At 37.7% G+C, this 20383-nt stretch overlaps 1 protein-coding gene across 19 annotated transcripts in view; it reads right to left on the bottom strand.

Moving 5' to 3' along the window:
- The window catches only part of NMNAT3 (nicotinamide nucleotide adenylyltransferase 3), a 31708-nt gene that overhangs the window by 8691 nt on the left and 2634 nt on the right, over positions 1-20383 (bottom strand). For 11 of the 19 annotated variants that reach the window (XR_014588372.1, XR_014588373.1, XR_014588374.1 and 8 more), the window contains exons 2-4: positions 13975-14076; positions 11586-11720; positions 2425-2608 (exon numbers count right to left, since the gene is read on the bottom strand). Coding sequence is in view for 3 of the 19 variants with exons in the window: in XM_083849280.1 (XP_083705406.1) it covers positions 2425-2608; positions 11586-11700 (299 nt within the window). In the remaining 16 variants the exon portion in view is untranslated. Of the gene's footprint in view, positions 1-2424; positions 2609-11585; positions 11721-13974; positions 14077-19626; positions 20334-20383 lie in introns of those variants that run through there. The other 8 variants (XR_014588375.1, XR_014588378.1, XR_014588379.1 and 5 more) reach the window with 4 other exon arrangements.

Below are 20383 nucleotides of genomic sequence, written 5' to 3'. Positions count from 1 at the left end.
AAATTTCTACCTGCGCTACAATTAAATCTACATTACAAGAGGAATGATGTGGTTCATTGGTTAGTAGTTCTTCTGACAATATTGTAAGAAAATAAACCACACCAGCAAGCACTGGGACAGTTCAAAACTTCCATATTCAATGTAAGAGGCAACTAATGACATCATCACAAGTGGGATATCAGCTCTGCTGCTTAAAATTCTTTTATGTCATAACTATTTGGAAGCCTCTGCAAAATCCACAAACTCTGATGAAATATGACAACAGCAGCACACACAGGTAAAAGAAATACTGTAGGACAAGGCCATTCATGCCTCCCCTTCAGGACACAATGTTCTATTACAGTTAAGCGTACAACTCAAAACACTAGAAGGAAGAGACATCTAGGTACAATAGGTTTTGTCTTTGCCTTGCAGTAAAAAAAAATCTCTTCCTACTGCTACTAACATTTCCTACCTGAGGGGGCTTACAGCAGAGGTGGCAATGAGTTCTAACTAGGGGAGAACCTGAAAAAGGATCTAGCCCTAAAACCACCTCTTCTTTTTAATATTCAAATGTGACAGTTACTGTGTAAAAACCAAAGCACCGACCTGTGCCATTTCACAAAGATGCTGCTTCCCCTTTCAAGGCACAGGGTTCAGCATTAAGTTACGGCACTGGTTCAGCTCATTAATATAGGTCGTTGTTTGGAAAAAAATGCTTCAAAGTAATTTCTCTCCTTTGTAGGCATCCATTTTAACATTTTGTGAATTTATTTACGAAACCAGTGGCTTACTTTCCAGGCAGAAAGGCAATTTGGCTGCTCATGCCACACTGATACTATTTTTCCTAAGCAAAAAGTTATGCATACAGGTTTTATTTACAGTACCTCTTATCCTATTTTTTATATGCAGTACATTTTATCCCAAATTTACAATCTACAAATGCAATCTTGCAAGTAGTACTCAATTCAGTTGGCGCTGCGCAAGATCGAAGTCTTTGTAAGTAGGATCACCTGATCAGTAGGATTTGTGGCTCCTTCTCTGCAAGGATTTAGTTTTACAAAGCTAAAGTTTGGGGGAGAAATCCCATACCCAGCTAACGTCACAGGACAGAACTGTTGGTGATCTCCTTCACTGGTGCATACCACTTACCAATGCAATTAGACAAAAGAGCAAAGTTTTCTCCAAAGACAGGCTAGCAGGGTGTCCTGAGCCCCCTCACCACCCTTTACTCCTATTCTGCTGGTTAGAGGGAAGAGCAAAAGAAGCAACTGGATGTTTATGTTCACCCAGTGATCCAAGGAAAAGCAGAACTAAAAGGCTGCACTAGCTGTTTTGTACACTACACATTTTGCAAGTACACAGGGTGTTCTTACCCATGATTCTGTGAAGTAACAGGTCTATTTTTTTTTAATGGCTTTCACCTAGAGCCCTAAGAGTTTTCTGGGCAGCTGCTGGAAGGCACATGCTAAAGCCTTCAGCTACACAAACAACTGTTTTCAGTTAGAAAGTTAGAAAATCTGAGCACGAATAAGAAATAATTAATACTTCTTACAGCACACTTACTTTCTTGAAAAACATCCAAGAAGTCTTTCACTTTAACGGTGCCTGTAGACTTTTGTAGTACCTTTGTTTCCAGAAGGTGCTCAGCACAAGAATTTTGTGTTTTTATACCTTGCACTGTAATGCATTTGTTATCAACAGCAAGCATATGGGGAAAAGTTATGTTTCTAGGCAGGTATTAGACAAAGTGTTTTATTTTTCCTTCTAGCACAATAACAGCAAATTCAGTGATTTTGTGGAGAACTTCAGCAATTATAGGCTTGGGTTTAACTTGCCATTAGAGTTAATACAAAAAAAGCTTTTCAAGGAAGTGCGAACAGATAAACCCGCAGGTATAATACTGCCATCATAGCTAATCTAGAATAAGGGTGCTCCTGACAAATAGAGCTGTTTTGAACTCTGTTAGTTTCTGATTGAGATCTCTCAATTACCTGCTTAGTGACTTAAAAGCTACAGAAACAAAAGGGGAGCCAAGAACTTTGCTGCCCAACTGTTTCAATGACTATGGCTTTCCAGGGCGCATTGTTGTCAAAGAGGCTTTCCACACGGCATCTAGTGACTTACATGGCACAAGCACATTACTATGCAGTGCAGTACCAATGCATAGGTCTGGGGGAAGCCTTTCTACTTTGCACTGGGAAATGAAAGACTCCAGATATGGAAATACTGATTACACAACCTTTCTCAGAGGACAGTGACATGAATTTCTATCGTCACAGATATAATACTTTATTTCGCAGGAGAAGATGCCATAAACGGACATGCTTTGCTTGGGTGTTTTACAAGAGTGAGTTCTGTGCATTGATCCATCAACCTGACAGATTTCTGGCAGTCGGTAACTTCATAAAGAAAGAAAAAGCAATGGAATAGCAATGTAATTACCTTAACACTTTTACTGTCTCTGTCCATGTCTCCTGCTCGCTCTCCCATGGATCTACTCGAATCCAGTCAGATGTCTCCAGTGCTAGTTTTGCCATTGCTACCCGGTGCCTTGCTGAAACCAAGCCTTTCTTTCTGTAGTCATCACTGACAGGAGACATTATGCCTTCTATCACATGGTATCTTCCTTTCAGAAGGAAAAAGAAAATAGTCATATTCATAGGATCTTCAAAATTTAGGGTAGATGGAATATTGGGAGCTCATTTAGTCCAGCCTGCTGCTAAAAGCACGGTAAACTTCAAAGTTACAGGAAGCCATGAACCACTTAACATTTTTATCTAGGTAATATTTTTAATAAGAAAAGAATAATTTAAAAGAATTGAAAAGCAATCTTCCTGTTACTCTGAACCACTTATAAGTACTATCAATATGTTTGTATCATTAGATGATTCAAAACACAGTATCTGGATAAACATGCAATTTTCAAGTAGAGATGTTTATAATTTATGATGCAAGCTATCAAAATTGCTGGATATAATGAAATTTTATATTTCAATAATTGTACCAGTACAGCTTTTAGACAGCCAGAATAATGGATGACTTAATTGACCACTGGGTTGTTATTAAGTGTCTCGTGCTTGTTATTTATCAGAATCAGTGTGCTTTTCATTGTGCTAAAGCAAGAAATATAGCATGTTATTGTGGCTGTGATTAACACAAGTCAGACAAATAAGATGATTCAAGAACAAAGATGGGTTAAAATTAGACTAAAATTAAATTAGACTAAAATTAAAATTAGACTTATGAAACTACGGTCCAAACATCAGCTGAGCTGCCATTAAGCACCCCTTCTATCTGCCTGATCATGTTAATTAAATTTGAAAAATATGCCCATATCTTTCTACTCTTGTAATGTAGACATTAATATGAGCTCCTTTTGTTAGAATTAGCAGTTCTGGTTTCATATCAGGAAACAGAACTAGATTAAAATGTAATTCTCATTTAGTAAGTCTGAGAAATAAAGCACTGATATGAGTTGCATCCCTCAAACTGAAAGCAAAGGTGTTTCAAATAAACAAACAAAAAAAATTCTAGTCTAACACATGCATTTTAAATAACTATGATAAATATAATACTGAAGATTAAAAAATAATTTTTAAAAATTCAGTTGTTACAACAAAAAACCTCACAGAATGCAGCAAGTTCCCTCCAGAGCTTTGTAATTAAAATGATAAACTTGGACTCATAATTTCTGATATTAGCACATAACAGTAATAATTTTAAATAGCACTTTAGTAATGTAACAATTATTTTGATATAATAGGAGTAAAATTTTCAAAATTACTTAAGGGAGGTGAAGTTTAAAAAACAGCAATAAATTTCAATGCTATTTACAGGCCTTTCTCCTGTGAAAATGTCAACCCAACCTATCCTCTGTTTTAAAAACATTCTCAGTATAGCCAAAATGGTCAATAGTGCAAGATAAGATTTCCCAGGAACATGCAAAGATGTGTATATAATTAAATCCATCTGTTGACCTGAAATTGGAAATACTTCCTCTTGACATATGAACAACAACCATTCTGTGATACTTTGATAAGACACAACGCTATTGTAAATTCTCAGTTGACAGGGAAAGCAATTACACTATGAATTCATTAATGTATAAGAAAAAACCCTTAATGAGGGTAACAACAATTTTCTCTTCTACATTTCAGTTCCTCACCGGTCAGTTTCTACATATAAAAATTGTTCCATTATATTTCAGAGAGATGTATTAAACGTAAAACCTAAAATTGCATGGTCATGCTAGCCAAGAATGAGCAAGCTCTGCCATATTCTTGAGAGCTGTAAACATTTCAGTCTCAAGTTTGGTCTAGAACTGAATAAATTGGATGAGATGAGAGCTTCCAATGTCATATCTTCCTGTTCTAAAGTAGAAATTAAATTAACTGAAAGAATCATTGCTAACACTGAAGATACTGAAAATCAAACACTGTAACAGTCTGAGGTGATTCACAACCACTGGGAAACCTAGCACTACTCAAACATAACACACACAAGAAGCTGCAACCTAAAAATACGAGTTTATGGCTCAAAATACAGGAGAATATTTTATTACTGGCTCTGACCAACTTGTGTCCTCTTCTGTAATTCACAAGTTCGCATGCTCAAACACATCCTTCAATCCTGGTAGGCAAGCAAAAAGGAAATCATTAAATTCAATTTATTATTATCATTATTATTTAAAATTTATTTTAGATTTGCTCTGATATTTTCTTCCTTGCTCCATAAATTACAGGTAGTTTCAAGCCTTTCTTGCTTCAGAATTGCCTTCCCATTCTGCTTCTTTGAAATGCTGTTTGTTGTCATCATGAAATCTGTTGTTGCTTGTCCTGTTGAGTAATAACTAAACACTATTTTAAAACTGTATTTCGTTTAAAATGTTGTTTTAAGTACAAAAAACAAACTAGATGAGAAGAATTTGTTTCTTATTCTAGGGTTCAATAACCTTAGTTCTTTGGGCTCTAGATATCGCCAGATTTTTTTCCCCCTTTTTTGTTCTTTCAAGTAGGAGCTTGTAAAGACTTCAGTTATTTTTGTTGTATACGTTTGTTTTTCTTCTAATCTTTAAAGGGCTTTTGGTCTTTTTTTCTATCATCAGAGTTGAGCACATTTGTTATTTGCTTCCCATACAGTTTTATTTGTTTTGTTTTTCTCTTTTTTAAAAGAGGTCATTCATGGCTGAAGTTTCTTTGCTAAATGGATATAGGTAAATATTTTTTTGAGGATGGACTACAAAACTAGATCATTATCCATCTTCCTCTCAGTGTCACAGGAAAATCTGTGACAGACAGGGAATCTCTGCAGATGCAGTGTTATCCTACCCAGTGAGCAGGAATGACCCCAACACTGTTCTTCCTTCTGTCATCTCCAGAGCAGGTTGCAATAGGACTTTGTGCTCGAGTATTGTTTTAATTTATTCCTTTTTCCAGAATCCTATTTAATACGTACTACGAGGCAGTACTGTTTTAAAGGTTTCTGGAAACTTTACTCCCTGCTGAGCACTGCCTGAAAAACATTAGGTCTCTTTTGTATTTTTATCCTTAAGCATTAGACCATTTCATTTATCTGCCTGATTTGTTACGCCAAATTAACTACCCCAAGTAAAGTTTTCTAGCTAAGAGTTTCGATTTACAGTATGACGCTATAAACAAGCAGTACCAACATGTAACAGTTGTAAGGAACAACACCATCAAAAGATGCATGTGCCATGCAAAGTTTATTACATGTAAGACTTGATGCTTTCACATGAGCGAAAAGAACAGATGAACCAACACTCTTATTTTAATGTTCCTGTTAAAACTAGAAAGCTTTAAAAGTTTTGCTGATACAGGCTTACATACAATTATTTTGACTAGTGCCAATCTCATCTGTAGGTTACAATGAAATTCCTTATCATTCAGTATTTACCCCTCCCAGTTTACACTTTATAATAAGTTAAGGAAAAAAAAGGACTTGCTAGTAGCTTCTATGACACTGTTTAAACACAATACCAAATCAAAGCCTGGAAATACATGCATTTTCCTTTCCTGTAGATATTAAGGACCACATAGCTCTCAGCACAGGAAAAAAAGAGTCTTAAGCTGACAGCTTTTAATTCAGCTACCTAAGGCTTCTGTCCTGTATTCAAAGACTGCAAGCATAAGCCAAACCAAATTCCCTGGGCTTTAATGCTTTATTTTCTTTCCCCCCTCACTCCCTGGAGACTGCCCCAGTTTTCTCTTCAGCACTGGGCAAGAGACTGATCTGACTGGTGTTGGCCACCAGCGCAAAGGGCAGGATTCAGCCTGAGTGGGTGACAGAACCAATGCTCCTTGGTCACAGATCATTATAGGTATGTTTTGAAAGGTGCATGGAGCCGACACGCCCAGAAGAACCTGAGCATTCCCAGGTTCTACCAATTTCAAAATGCCTTGCCTGGTTGAGAATGCTGCATCATTCCACCTCCTACCATTTTTTAACAGCTCATGTTGTGAAAGATGGTTTGGAACTGCCTGTATAAAGTTAATAACATGATTATCTGTACTGTAAATTCCCTTGGAATTAGGCCAACCATTCCCAGCTTTCACTAGGAAGTGGGTTTAGCCAATTCACTATGAAATCAATGGATACTGATATTCAGAGATATTGTGAACAATTGCAGGACACAGGACTGCAAATCTTTGGACTGGGTTTTGGAAGGTTTGTCTGGGAACAAGCATTTTATCTGCTTCATTAATCCTATTCTAAGGGCATAAGGTTACCCACATATCTACGAACAAAATGAGTCTGATAAGCAGTTTGAATTTTACTGCACAGTATATACACAACATTAAATACATAAAGAAAATCACTGATTACTAAGTCAGTCCTGCTTTGTGACAAGAAGTGGCAGCTATTTCAAAACATAGTAAAATGATGTAAAACTTGCTATCAGAAATGAAGTGTTGGAAATATTTACAATGCAGTCTCACATTTTAACCTTCCAAGACCCACCAGTAGCTTATCCTAAAATAAGCTTGCATTTCTTTACTGAAAAAACACTGTCACACTTGTATTTCAAAATATGGTCCATTGGATTGTTTCTTTAATCTGCTCTCTGTGACTACACATACATTAAAATCACATAATAAAGTTCTGAATGAAAGTAATAGGAATGGTTTCCCTTGAACCCACAAGAGATCAGCAGTTATCCTCCCAGAACTCTCAGCCTATTAATGTTAGGAAAACAGATACAAGACTTTTTAACTGTTCCATTTAAATCAAGATATTAACTTTATTTATAGATAACTGTTTTGATGCCGTGAAGGGTGGGAAAACAAAAAGAAAGCACCATATGCCTAGACACAAGAAATCCCAAATATCTGAATTGTTCAAAACTGCTGACAAATAAAACATGAAAAGGATACCATCCTATGCTTACCTTCCCATGACACGTATGCAGAGATTGTCAAGCATGAAAAAGGAAAAGAAAATAGGCAAGACTTTTTACTTTATGTTCAGTCACCTCCTGGGAGAAGTCAGCAGAAGGAAAATCAAAAGGGGTAAACAATTTAGCTGCCATTGCATTGAAAGTCAGAGCAAACAACAAATGTATCAGAACAGTAATGGACAATCTTTTGTGATAGCTCTTCATAGGATGGATGGCTTTATCTTCACCACTTCAGAGTACTTGAAAGATGCATTCACTGAAATAGATGAGGTGTGCAAAGATTGTAGTGACAGATGCCATATAAGTGCCTAGACAAACATAAATCACATCCACCTGGCTGAGTGAACTACAGGGCCTGAAGATGCAGATTTACCTCTGCAGCCAGACAGCCACCAGCCACTCTCAAATACATCGTGGCTTCAGTTACTCCTCTGCTGGAGGAGAGTTCCTGGGGATGCACAACGATCAGTCCTCAAACAAACACTGTATGATCTCCACATATCACATCTAGAATAAACATTTCATACTAAGACCTCAAAATATCACTTCTCTTACAGTTCATTGGATTTGTCCAAAAAAAAAAAAAAGAACAAAAAGCCACCAACCCTATCTTGACATCTATGCAAATGAGCATTTCCTACAGAAGGAAAGGAGAAAGCTAGCATCGTGGGAGTAACAGTACGAATATTAACGTGGTACAATACTCTGCTCACAGGATACCCTATCCTGAATTTCCTAAACTCAGTAAAAGATTAGGAGCTAACTGTGTGCACCAATAAGGACTGAGAAAATTGAGTTTTATGTAATGGAAGCTTCTTATGTAGAGATGCAGTTTATCTTGAGATGTCTTAAGATTTATACTTTGATTTGCACCTCTGCAAAGTGTGCAAATAGTTTTAATTCCTTCTGGATGCTAAGCCACGCGCACATCTCCCCATGTATCTTTCAAGGATAGAGCCTAGTATAATTAAAGTACTGCTCTATTTAAGCAAGTACTTCTGTAAGCCTTTTAATGAAAACAAAGAAAATTAAAATTTGTTTCCTTTAATTCACGTTCAGTTAATCCTAACTAATGTCTGCACGTACAATAAATATTGACAATGAGTAACTATTGCAGATCTGATCCTAGACCAACCATATCTGTGTTGCTATACACACTACACAAACAGCAGGATCAAAGCCTTTTTTGTGTTGTGTTAAAATTCTGGTTATCAGAATTGTTGCAAGAAAACAGCATGAATGCATTGACTTCCAGTTGACTTGCTGCAGTTATAATCTGATCTCATTCTTTTTTGACAGTATCAGGTTGAACAACATAAGCTTCTGAATTCCCAGGACTTGCTGGTGACTAGTTACTCCTTGGATTTCTCAGTTGCATTGCCCAGAACTGCATCTGACAACCAATGTCTCACATTTTTTCCCCACCTTTTCGGAAGATAGTAACTGATTTTCCTTCTCCTCCTCCTTGCATCTGTTTTGTCAGAGCCAGAAACATCTTGTCTTTCACACCCCTTCCTTTGCCCTGCATCCCTTCTGGTCTTATCTTGGTGATGTAAGCATCCTCCGCTGGCAATGTTTGGCAAACAACGTTCTGAACATCTTACACAGGCTGATTCTACCACTTTGGACTTAATGGTCAAATTTAACATCTGACACCAGGTATTAACAGAATGAAAAGACATTTGGCACCATCAGTTCAAATTTCAAGAGTATCTTAAAACAAGGAATTGAATCTGAGAAAGTTCTAGTTATGTGTGAGGACTCAAATTGATAGGACTTGAAATAAAACTCAGATAAACTAAGTTACTCTGTCACATGTAGACATGTCTGTTGTATTTAGAAGGTGGCATTACAAGATTTGGTGACTGATATTAACAAAAGAAGGTTGAATTACTTGACTTGTGGCAATGAAACTGCAGATACTGCTTGAAGTATCAAACTCCATAAAACAAGATTAGACAGCATTTGAAACTGAAATGATGGGTAAAAAGCTGGCAGAGAGAACGACTGGAGATGTCAGTCAGGATGCACACTGCAGTAGTCATGTCATTTGTAACAGTAAAACTTGACTGGGAAGTCAGGTCCAGCCAAGCTGTTGCACAGCTCATCAATTCTGCCTGATTAGCAGTGGAATAGAAATATGGAAGTAGCACCAGCAGTAATTTCTCCAGCCTTGGCAACATCGCTTCTCATGCTAGTTAATTTTGCACTCATGCTAGCTACTTTCTCAAGCATTCAGTATTTGTTGTGACTGAAGGGAGTCAACACAAACACGGCAGACCACTGCCTCACTTCTACAAGCAAGCTCTAGAGGTGTATAACCACTGTCTTCCAGCCCCACTATCAGCTCCCAGCCTGCAACTAGGGCTCCTTCTGAGCAAAAGCCTCCAGTTTCTTCTCTTCTTCCCTGGGTCACTACTGGAGCAGAAACAGGACAAGAACCATGAGAGAATGATAAATGAAGTTTCTGTGTGGGAATGGTTCCACCATAACACAGGCATTTTTATAGCATGTTGCAAACCTTCTCTGTCTGAGAAACTGCCCTCACCATAGCCAGAAAGACCACATACATACACATATACCCATGTTTACAGTTATTGCATATCAAGTTACCTCTGCTTGAGATAACTACAGTTCCCACAAGCTGAGGATTCTTGCTTTGCACACATACTGGGTTAAACATTCAAAAGGTGCAAGGATTACACTGTAGGCAACCCAGATGTATTTAAATTTCACTTTCTTCAGCATAAGAAGTACTTATACCGGGAAATCCCTGTACATTGAACTAAGAAGTCAAAATTCAAGTCATACCCTATCCAGAACAAAGGACTGATGCTAGAGTCACGATGTAAGGCACAAATTTCATTTCAGCCATTCAGAATTTCATTTTTAATATGATTTTCACTAGACCTGTTTAAATAAATTGTTCTGAATAAAGGGTGGAGCCTTGTTACAGAGACCCTGGCACAGACCAGGGCATAATTGCAATTCAGGCAGAATCATAATTAATTTCCCAAATCAATCCTTCTTTTAAGGTTAAGAAATAAGTTACTTGATTGTAACACATGATGTAAGAGAATTACCGGTTGGTCTCACATTGCCTTTGTAAACTTTGCACACCTGGGAACCCAAAGGAGTTATAAAATTACAATAAGAAAAGCTAATTCAAGTCCCTTAACCCTTTATTTCTAGTCCTCCAGGAGAAACAATATCATTTTACTATTTCAGAAAAACACAAAACCATAAAAGCAGCTCTCAGAGCCAGTTGTTCAATTCTTCTCATGAAAAAGCAAAGAACTCTCACACTATATGGTGAGTAGGTAGCTGCAGCTCTTACTGCACAGCTACACCAGAGGGTTTACCAGATTCCCTCCTGCACCCACCCCATGCACATTTAAGAACCAAATTAATTTTTATGCGTGTTCCTATTGCACAACCTCCCTAGCAACATCCCTGTCAAGTTCCAGTAAGCTATGATTCCCTTCCAACCTCTTCCAGAGGTATGTGTACATTTTCGCAGCCAGAAGGAAGATAAAAGCCTCAGCAATTAAGCAGTTATCAAGCTTAGAGCACAATGCTCCTCCAAAGCTTTTATCAGTCTTGCTTAAGTTCTTGATATTACCTAGCTTTCTCCTTTGTTGCTGAAACCTTCTAGCCTGCTGACATCTAGCTTTTATGATCACTCTTCTTCAGAAGTTATTTTGCTTGGGGAGATAAGTTGTACCTCTTACTGAAGATGGATAATGAATAATTAACATTTCATCTTTTCTCCAATTTCACCCAGTTGTCAAAGCTGCTAGCTGTAACACTTCTTCGTATTAAAATACAACATACCATAAAAGAATGAAGTCTGAACATAAACATCTCTTTTCAGTTTCAAAACTATTGAAGGTCTTTCACAAGATTCAGTCTATTTCATGCATACGATTCTAAAACTGCTGATAAAGTTTTCAGTTCAGTTGCACGGACACACGTGATACCTTTTTTAATGCAGTAAGTCAGAGGAAGAGGCAATGCTAGAATTTCTATATTGAATATTCCACAAAAGCTTCATATCAAATCATCAAATAAAAAATAATAAAGTTAAGACAACTGTAAAGTGACAGCTTAGCTATAACACGTGTTAGAAGTGTCTTCCTTTTCCCAGGAAAACACCACGTATGTGTAGTCCTAATAAACCCTTACTGACCTGTTTGGTGCAGGTGATCTCTAGCCAGCTCAAATAAACGCATATGCATATTTGTGATGGGGTTAAAGGAGCCACAAGCTAGAAGAATGAGAGGTATCCTGTTCTTCATTGACATCAAAACACTAAAATTCCAGCCTAAAGAAAAAAAAAATATGAAAAAAGACAAACTTGACAAAGAGCAGTCTTCCCATTGTTCCTCAAAACAAAAGCAGCACTGTTCTCAGAACCATGTATTCTTGAAAAATTGGGAAAGTATCAAAAGTTCAGTTTGCTGCATCATTACAACACACAGAAAGTATTAGCTCAGAAGCACACATTATTTTATACTAGTTAGGAGAGCATCGACAGGTTCTTTTTCCCTATATACATAAATAGCTAGAAAGTGTTTCTAGATATTCATATAGTCATTTATACAAAACTGTCAGAGTTTTGAGTTTTTATTTTTAACCTGCTCTTACCAGAAAAGATCTTTGTGCTGTCTTTCTGTCAACCCCCTATTAATAACTTTAGAACCTGCAGGCCTGTCAAAAGCACTTTTTTTCTTTAATTAAGTTCTTAAATGGGACCTGTGCAGCATATGGCAAAAACCCACATGTAACACCAAAACCTACAGGTCTGGCTTCCTTAGAGGCAGGCAGGCAGTGGCTGGGGGCCAGGCAGCCAGTCTGCACATACTTCGAACATTATCAGCAACTGCCTCCTCAGTTTCTTCATTGGATGGCAGAGCAAGTGATGGTGGATCAATGATAGGGAACAGCAGGGAAGACAAACTATAGCTGTTACAAGAAAACACAGGGGACATTAAAAAGCTATGGATATAGGAATAACAGGTGGGGAGCAATGCTGTTAGGAGCCCTGCTACAGTAGAAACTGGTTTGAGTTAGTCACTGTGCTTGGTGCTCCTTATTTGCATAACTCTTTTTACAATTGGTCCAAAATATACCAGGCACGATTCAAACAGTTGTGTCCTACATATGTGTCTGTGATTAGGGTTTTTAGATGGGCTGTTTTCTTGGCACTTGAAATTATCCCAACAATGCTCACACCCATGTATAGCACAGAAGACTACTGCATCCCAAATATCAGACCCCAGTTCTGGCCCGAAACAGACCAAACCTGGTATGGATTCTGTGCCCTGTGCAGCACAATTCCGTTCCATAGCTGCAGTGTACCAAAGCACTGTAGCTCAGAGCCCACCGCTCACTGGTCCGAGTCCTTATGTTCCCCTACGTATTTTTTCCCTTTACTTCCTTAGAGGAATTTCACAATAATGGTTAAAATAAAGCTCAGTTAATGTTTCATATTTGCAAATTCTATCAGTTCATTTATAGCATTTACTGCGAGACTTAACTCTGCAGACTCAGACTGCACCATTTAACAGCATTTGGTGCATCCAGCAACAAGTTTTAATATTTCCACTTTTGAAATGTTGGCAGTTTGCAAACTTTTAATAGAGAAAATTATTTGAAGCATACATACTATGAGTTCATTGTCTAGCACTGAATACACATATTAAGATCCCCCACCCCCCATTTCTCTTACTTCATCATGCTAAGGGAAATATACAGGGGTGTGAGAAGATTCACTGGCTAGAGATCCAATGAAAGTTAGCAGCAATTTTATGGTCTACTATTGCAGTAGCTGTGGAAAGCACATTTCACAGCAATCTGTCCCTCCACTTTGGTTCACTAACCCTGTAGAGACACTAACAAACTCATACATCAGGGCTGTGTGCAAGCTTTACAGCTTCTTTATTTGGAACAAAAGCAAACTCAAGAATTTTCTTCACTATCATGAGTTCTATAAGCAGATCTTCATTTTATTGGGAAACATCTTTCTGCCTTGAAAAAGGTAAAAAAAAAAATAATTTACTATGTGATGAATTGAAAACCAGATTGTTCCCAGAATATTTAAACGTTCTCCTACGGTTCCAGCTTTTTGCTGGGTGAATTCTGTTGCCTCAGATTAGTCAATGCTGGACTCTCAATAAGAAATTAATTCATTCTAGACTAAGAATTTCCTGGAAGCAGAAACTTTTTACAGTAATAACTATAATGACGCTGCTCAGCAACCAGCCCTGCAGGTAGGCTTGGACAGTATTACATGAGAACCTAAAATCAGTAGTATTCACACAGCTCCATCCAGATTGTAGGCAGTATCAGGCAGCACTCCTCTTACTCTTGTGTTCAGGGGGCCAATACATACCCAGTCTTCCCAGTTACATCTATCAACAGCAGCTCTAGCAAGAGCTCTGGCATCCTCTCTTCTGTTCTATTGAAATGTAGCTTATGCTGTGCTTTCCTTTGCCGTGTTGAAAGTTATAAGTGAATTTATTTTTTTTAAAGAAACTTTTAACTCTATACACTAGTAATTCTTCTCTATTTCTCACCTGAAAAAGATGCCTTGGATGGTTTGATTGCAGCTCTGACTCGTTTATACCTCTAGGGAAGGACTTCAACCTGTAATTCTCAATGATAACCAGACAGTACTGCTAATGGAAATTAAAAAAAAAAAAGGAAAAAAAGATCAAATAAAAATACACTAATGGCAAACAGGTAGTAAAGAGGCATTCTAGAAGATATTTATTTATATGTACACATCATATATACAAATTTATAAAGAAAAAATCAAAACAGCAGTACTTTTATTTTTAATATCCCTATGTACTGTAACCTGAAGTTACTCAACAGGTACAGTAAAGCTTTTAAGGTTCCAAAGAAAGCTTTCAAGTTTTCAAGACAGAGTGCTCTCTCTTTCCTATTCAAAATAGGTAAATCCTTCTCTGCCACTTAGTTCATCAGTTTGGGATCACCTCAAGCTGGAAAGGGTGGAAAGCTGCATCCCCAAGGAAGTGTTTTGTGTGCCTCTCTTTCGGATTGAGAAGGAAGACTTCTGGTAAAGGACTCCAGCTGGAGTGAACACTCTATTTAGATTCTGAGTACTCCCTGAGTATATTTTAAGATATCAATTCCCCAAGCAAAATTAAGTATAGCATATTGTTAAAGAAGTGAAGAAAAGTTATTTCATTTCCCACTTCCTCCATTTATTCTTTTTAGTAGAATTGCCAGTATGTTTTCTGGCTTCCTTATAGCTAGCAATGAGTGCTTCACGCCAACTGATTTTAACTGATTTTTCAGCTAAGCTCCCTTGAGAAATCAAGCAGAGAAGAAAACTCGAAACACCGTAACGTTCTCCTGACCTGTTCATCTCACGAGATGTAGTGGCAGTTGCACTAAGTGCTACAGCACCGTGTTCCTACAGTTACAAATGCCTCCAACCACTCAAATCAAAGTCGTATGCATTTTACCTACACATGAAGCCACATGCCCTTTACTAATTTCACCATTTGAATACAAGCAACAACCAAGTAAGTAGGTGACTGTGCTGTTATCAGGCATTTACTGAGTGTGCACATCGTGTTAGGGGAATATATTTGTTCCATGTGTTCCATAAAAGTAAGCCATTAAACCAGCCCTGAATACTTTGATAAGTTGTCTTCCCTTGCCAAATGGCCTTCAGACCAAGGAAGCAGTAGTTAGTAAAAGCCTGCATCAATTTCGATATGCTAATACCAATTTGCACCTATTAGTTGCTATATGTGCTTGCAAAAAGTCGCCCAGGTGTAACATCAATAACGTACTTAGTTAAATAAATAATCTCGGATGAATTTGTTCCCTAGCAATTGTCCCTACATAATGCATCTTCCATTAATGGTGCCCCATAAAACAGAAGCGTTTCCTCCTGTTGCTGCTCCCAAGTGTAGCTGAAATACAAAGTACTTTTGAGGAAGGTGTATATGAGTAAATCGACTGCTTCATTTTCATGGCAAGGCTGTAAAAAGAAATTCCAATTAAGTCAAAATATGTATCTCGACCTCTAACAGAGTAGGAGAATTATGGAAAAATGCACAAAACCCTTAGATTGGGAGGGGAAGAAAGGACAGAGCCCACCATCTAAAAGAGGGCTGCAACACAGAAAATAAGCTCTCTCTCAGGGACCTCCTAAGTAACCAAATTTTAGGAGTGCTTCAACATAGCGATGATATTAATCAGCAGAAAGCAATTATTAAGCATTTTTTAGAAGTCGGGTCCCTATCTCTGTCCTTCCACTTCCACAACTGTGAAACAGGAAATAACATTCAACTATTTCTGAGGCTGGACTTGGCTTCACATATACTGAAACTGAAGTGACCTGATTTGTAGAGATCTACTTCACATCTTCTCCCTCACAGAAATTATTACTTCTGTGACAAACTACTGCTTCTGTTTACAAGCTACATACAGTTAAACATCTTCCACAAATCTGCATTTCAAAATTCTAAAAGAAAGTACTTAAAGTGCATTAGGAGAGATGCATCTTGTATCTCTTGCTTTAACAAACTTTTCACTTTTTTTCTTTTTGCTGATATGCCATTTTTTATTGCCTATGCTATTCCTACAGTAAGACCTCACCTATTTTCAAGTAATTTTGAAGCATTCAGTAGAAACCTTGGGGGCAAGTCATATAACATTTCTGCTTCATCACTCTTAACAATTAGTATACTAATTTGTATATTTGAGCTTAGTAATTCACTTTTTTTTTAAGCTAATTTTTTTTTTTTTTAGAAGAAACAACCACATTTGATTCTTGCATAAAATTAGTACATTTTATCAATACATCTTGTGACAATGCATCTTCCCTCCCAACGTGAGGGCAAAATATAACACCTTTTCTCATCTTTGCTGTCTGTCCTCAAAATTCACAAATAATGGAAACAAGTAAAAGCACATCTCTGAACAGATAGTATGAAGATATGCCACTTCAGAGCATTATAGCTTTTGTTTTTGATGACAAAAGGGATGAGTTAAAGAATAGGGCTTGCAGAAAACAAGTGGTAGCACCAGGTTCACGTCGCATGCAACAACTGCGCATGGCTCCCTCTGGTGAGCACTTCTGCACAAGGGCTGGGCATGCTCCCTGCTGACACGGTGCACCAGTAGCCTTGGCCAAGCAGGTGTCTTCTCGCTCAAAGCCAGCTACCTTATGTGCTTGGGGTACTGCCTGCAGCTTAGAAAGGCTCCGTGCAGCTATACTTAAAAAGAGAGATACCTTCAAATGAGGAAGCCACACTTAAGCAATACGATAGAGGTTATGAAGGAAAAACACACACAGTTTTCATTAGAAAATTAATGCAAGTTCTTTTTCTGTTGCTTACATTCCTACAATACATCAATAATAGATGACGTTACAGATGACCACAGTTAAGTTCTGCTGAAAGTCAGTAATTAGAGCCATATCTGATTAATTATCAGAAGCACAACGGAGTGCTGAGCAGCGCAGTCTGATTCACGAGCTGTTAAATTAGTAAACTGGAGGACAAGACACTCATACGTGCACACTGCGATGCAGACTCACCCTTGAGTACGATTTCTGAAAAGAGCAGAAAGAAACCAAATTCTAGCACAGGATAAAAGTGTTATCTCCTCCCATGAGGGTAAACCTAGACTTCAGATGAAATTTAGATTTGAACAAGTTCAAAGCTGCACACATCCATTCTTTCACTAGGCCACCCTATTGCCTCGTAGAAATTTATTTAGCGGAGACCAGTGAGTTCCACGAGGTGATGTCAAGGATGTTATGGTTGTAAGACACATTCTCAAAGTCAGAAAATAACAGTATATTTTACTAGCTGACCCAAATCATAGCAAACCATAGCACACAAATATCCCTTAAAAATATGATCAGATACCAGAGATTTTCTCACGCTGTTACTAAAAGGAGCCGTTGCTGTAACAGAAGTTACTCCAGTCACTACATTCCCAATGTGTGCTTTCACTAAAAGCAATCCTCCACAGCAGTGACATATTTACTTTATGTTCATTATTAAAGTGGAAGGTGGGGATATACAGGTAAATATCTGGGTAAGAGAAAATATGAAAAATGTACAATGTAGGGTGATATTTTATTTACTTATCAAAAAGTTACTCACTCAAGCCATGAAGAATTTTATAAGGTGGCTATAAATATTCTGCATAGCCTAATATGACACTCTAATCCTCTAAAATGGCTTTTTCAGGGCCACATGATGGATCATATTATTGTTATTTCCAATGACTCAGGTGCACTTGGTTTCTTTCTTCATTTCATGAAATCTTTCATGACTTGCATTGTAGAGCTATTAACGAAGTACATGATAGAACACATGATTTTCTATCATATTCAGCATATCAGAAGGATGAAGTAGCCCCTATTTTTTTTTTAAAGCCAGACTTTTAGTTAGAAAATGCAAGTCTCACCACAGTTTCTAAGTCAGATTAAAAAAAATAAGCAAACCTAACTATCTTCAAGCCTGTTGCAGGCTCCACCAGAACAACAGATTATACAGCCTCACAGAAATCAGCTTTTTCCCCTACACATATCTGTGAAAAGGGCCCAAAGCATATCAAATATTGTCTTTAGTAGTGCATTGTGCTCTTTTGCTTTAGATAGGCTTAATTTTGGGGTACTTGCCATTTTTCCTTCGGCTTTGTCCAAGCAGTAATTTCCCCAGCAAATGGTAGTGACCAAAAAGCTATCCATGGACAAAAAACCTCACAGAAAACTGCAGGGAGTCCGCATCCCGAATCCCAAATGCCTGGGGGGCTAATAGAGAAAGCAGCCTCTGCCAAATTGTGTCTTCCTTTCTTGAGATTAGAATCCTTCACACCACAGTATGAGGCCTTCTTCTTGCAATCACTTTATTTCAGGCTGTATCAGTGGGGAAATACCCATTCACAGAAAAGCCAACAAGACCTTTCAATACTGCCTTTTCCTTTTTTTTTTTTTTTAAAAAAAAAGTTTCTAAGTATAAATCTACACCTTTCTTAGCTCAGATTTTAGCTAATATCTCAGTTTGAAAGTGTAAATTTTTAGAGTTTTTTTGGTGCCGTTACATCTCTGAAATCAACTTAAATATGATTTACCCTCATTCTGTCCTTTTAATATTTTTTTTTCCTTCCAAAGAAAAAATTAGTTCTGCGTTTAACTTCCATTCCCAATTTCCACTCCACTGATAAGAAGAAACTGGAACTGAATGGCACTAAAATTCAGTGAAAAGCATACATGGACAAAACATGAAAAATAATAAAATGATCACAGGAATCACCCAGTCTAAAATACGTGCTAAAATTGAATCTGGTGACTGCTTAAATGGCTTTAAAGTGCAAAGAACTGGGGCAGCAGAATTCCTTAGTATAACCTTAAGAAAACAAACATTAATCTCAACACCCACAAGATGGTGCCAGGGAATTCAAATCAACCATAACATTAAGAAGTAAATAAGCTTATCCAGGCAGTAATTTTCCCAGCAAATGGTAGTAACCCAAAAGCTAACCATGGACAAAAAAAAGACTGACAGAAAACTGCAGTGTGTCTGTGGCCCAAATTTAGAGAATAATTGAGAAGTTGTCCTTTTTTTTTTTCCTAAAAAAAAAAAAAAAAGGCCTGAGTTCTTGCAGGTTTATAACCATGAATACACTCAGGGATACGTCAGCATTTGGTCCTCAGAGTCTAGCCATTAAGATGCCTGTAAACATGCTCCCGCGATAGGATTCTGTAGGACACTTCTCAGTATTCTTAATTCAGACCCTCATACTGCACAGCTCATATTCATAGGTGCCCTACTGCCTGAACAGGAATATGGCCGTAAAAAAGACCACTCACACACATCAACAGCAAGCTCACATATTGTTACAAGGCATATACAGTGCATTTTAACAAGTATTTTTTGGTAGTCAGATTTATCTACTCTCTTTTTTAAGCAGGAAAAAAAAAAAAAAGCTTGTAAGGACAAACCACGGTATATTGCTGTTACATTCTTTCTCTATATTCTCAGGGAATAGTGCCCAGAGTTTTTTTTTTTTTTTAAAAGCATTTCATTGTAATTGCCCATACAATATACAACAATGCTTGGACATGTAGCTCTGCAGCAGCTGCACTTAGTTGTACAATCACTTGACAAACCCAGTAGTACTACACTAGCCCAGAACTACACAGGAAAGAAGTAAAAAGAGAGCAGCTTTACCCACGACATCCATTCAGCCCTTGCTGGGTACCGCAGGATCTCAGCATGCACCGTACAGCAGCAGTACATCCTTTAAGCAGCGTTTCAGCAAGCTCAAGAGACTGTGACTGGATCCAGGTGTCTTCCTGTACTCAGTACAGCATGGGCTTTATAGTTACTTACCCAACAATCCCTAATGATCTCTCAACACCTAACATTCAACTGCTTTTCCGTTCCTTGTTCTTACCACATTAGCCTATAAATTTTGTTTTTCCTCTTCTACAGCTGTTGCATGAGTTGTTTTATGCAACCAGTCACCCTTCCATTTGCATGTATGATTCAATTATCCACAAGAAACAATACATAAATTTCCAGAAAAGAGAATACATGCAGAACTGCAACCTGGAATGACTAATTTTAAGTGAACAAATTGCTGATTTAAATGAAGCACTGGCTTGTTTGTCACAACAAACTCTTATACGACTTCAACAATTCCCTTTACAAAGCCAGAGTGATTTCTTTCCTATCAACTTGTTCTGCAGTTCTCTTACAATTAGCAAAATACATTTAGCAGGACCTAAGGCAAATTTAGTAACAAAAATACAAGCTGCACACAAATGGCAGACATTTAAGTATCAAAGAAAGCATGTTCAATCACCAAAAGCAGGCTTTAAAAGGCAGGAAACAAATGGAGCCTCTAAATCCACTAGTGTAAAACACTCAGCCATGAAACAATCACTTACTGCAACCATAGGGTAATGTAGGATTTCCAGAACAT

The sequence above is a fragment of the Anser anser genome (assembly GCF_964211835.1).
Source record: "Anser anser genome assembly, chromosome: 9".
NCBI classification, from domain to species: domain Eukaryota; kingdom Metazoa; phylum Chordata; class Aves; order Anseriformes; family Anatidae; genus Anser; species Anser anser.
The sequence above is the reverse complement of the archived record's forward strand: the minus strand, read 5'-3'. Positions and strand labels throughout refer to the sequence as shown.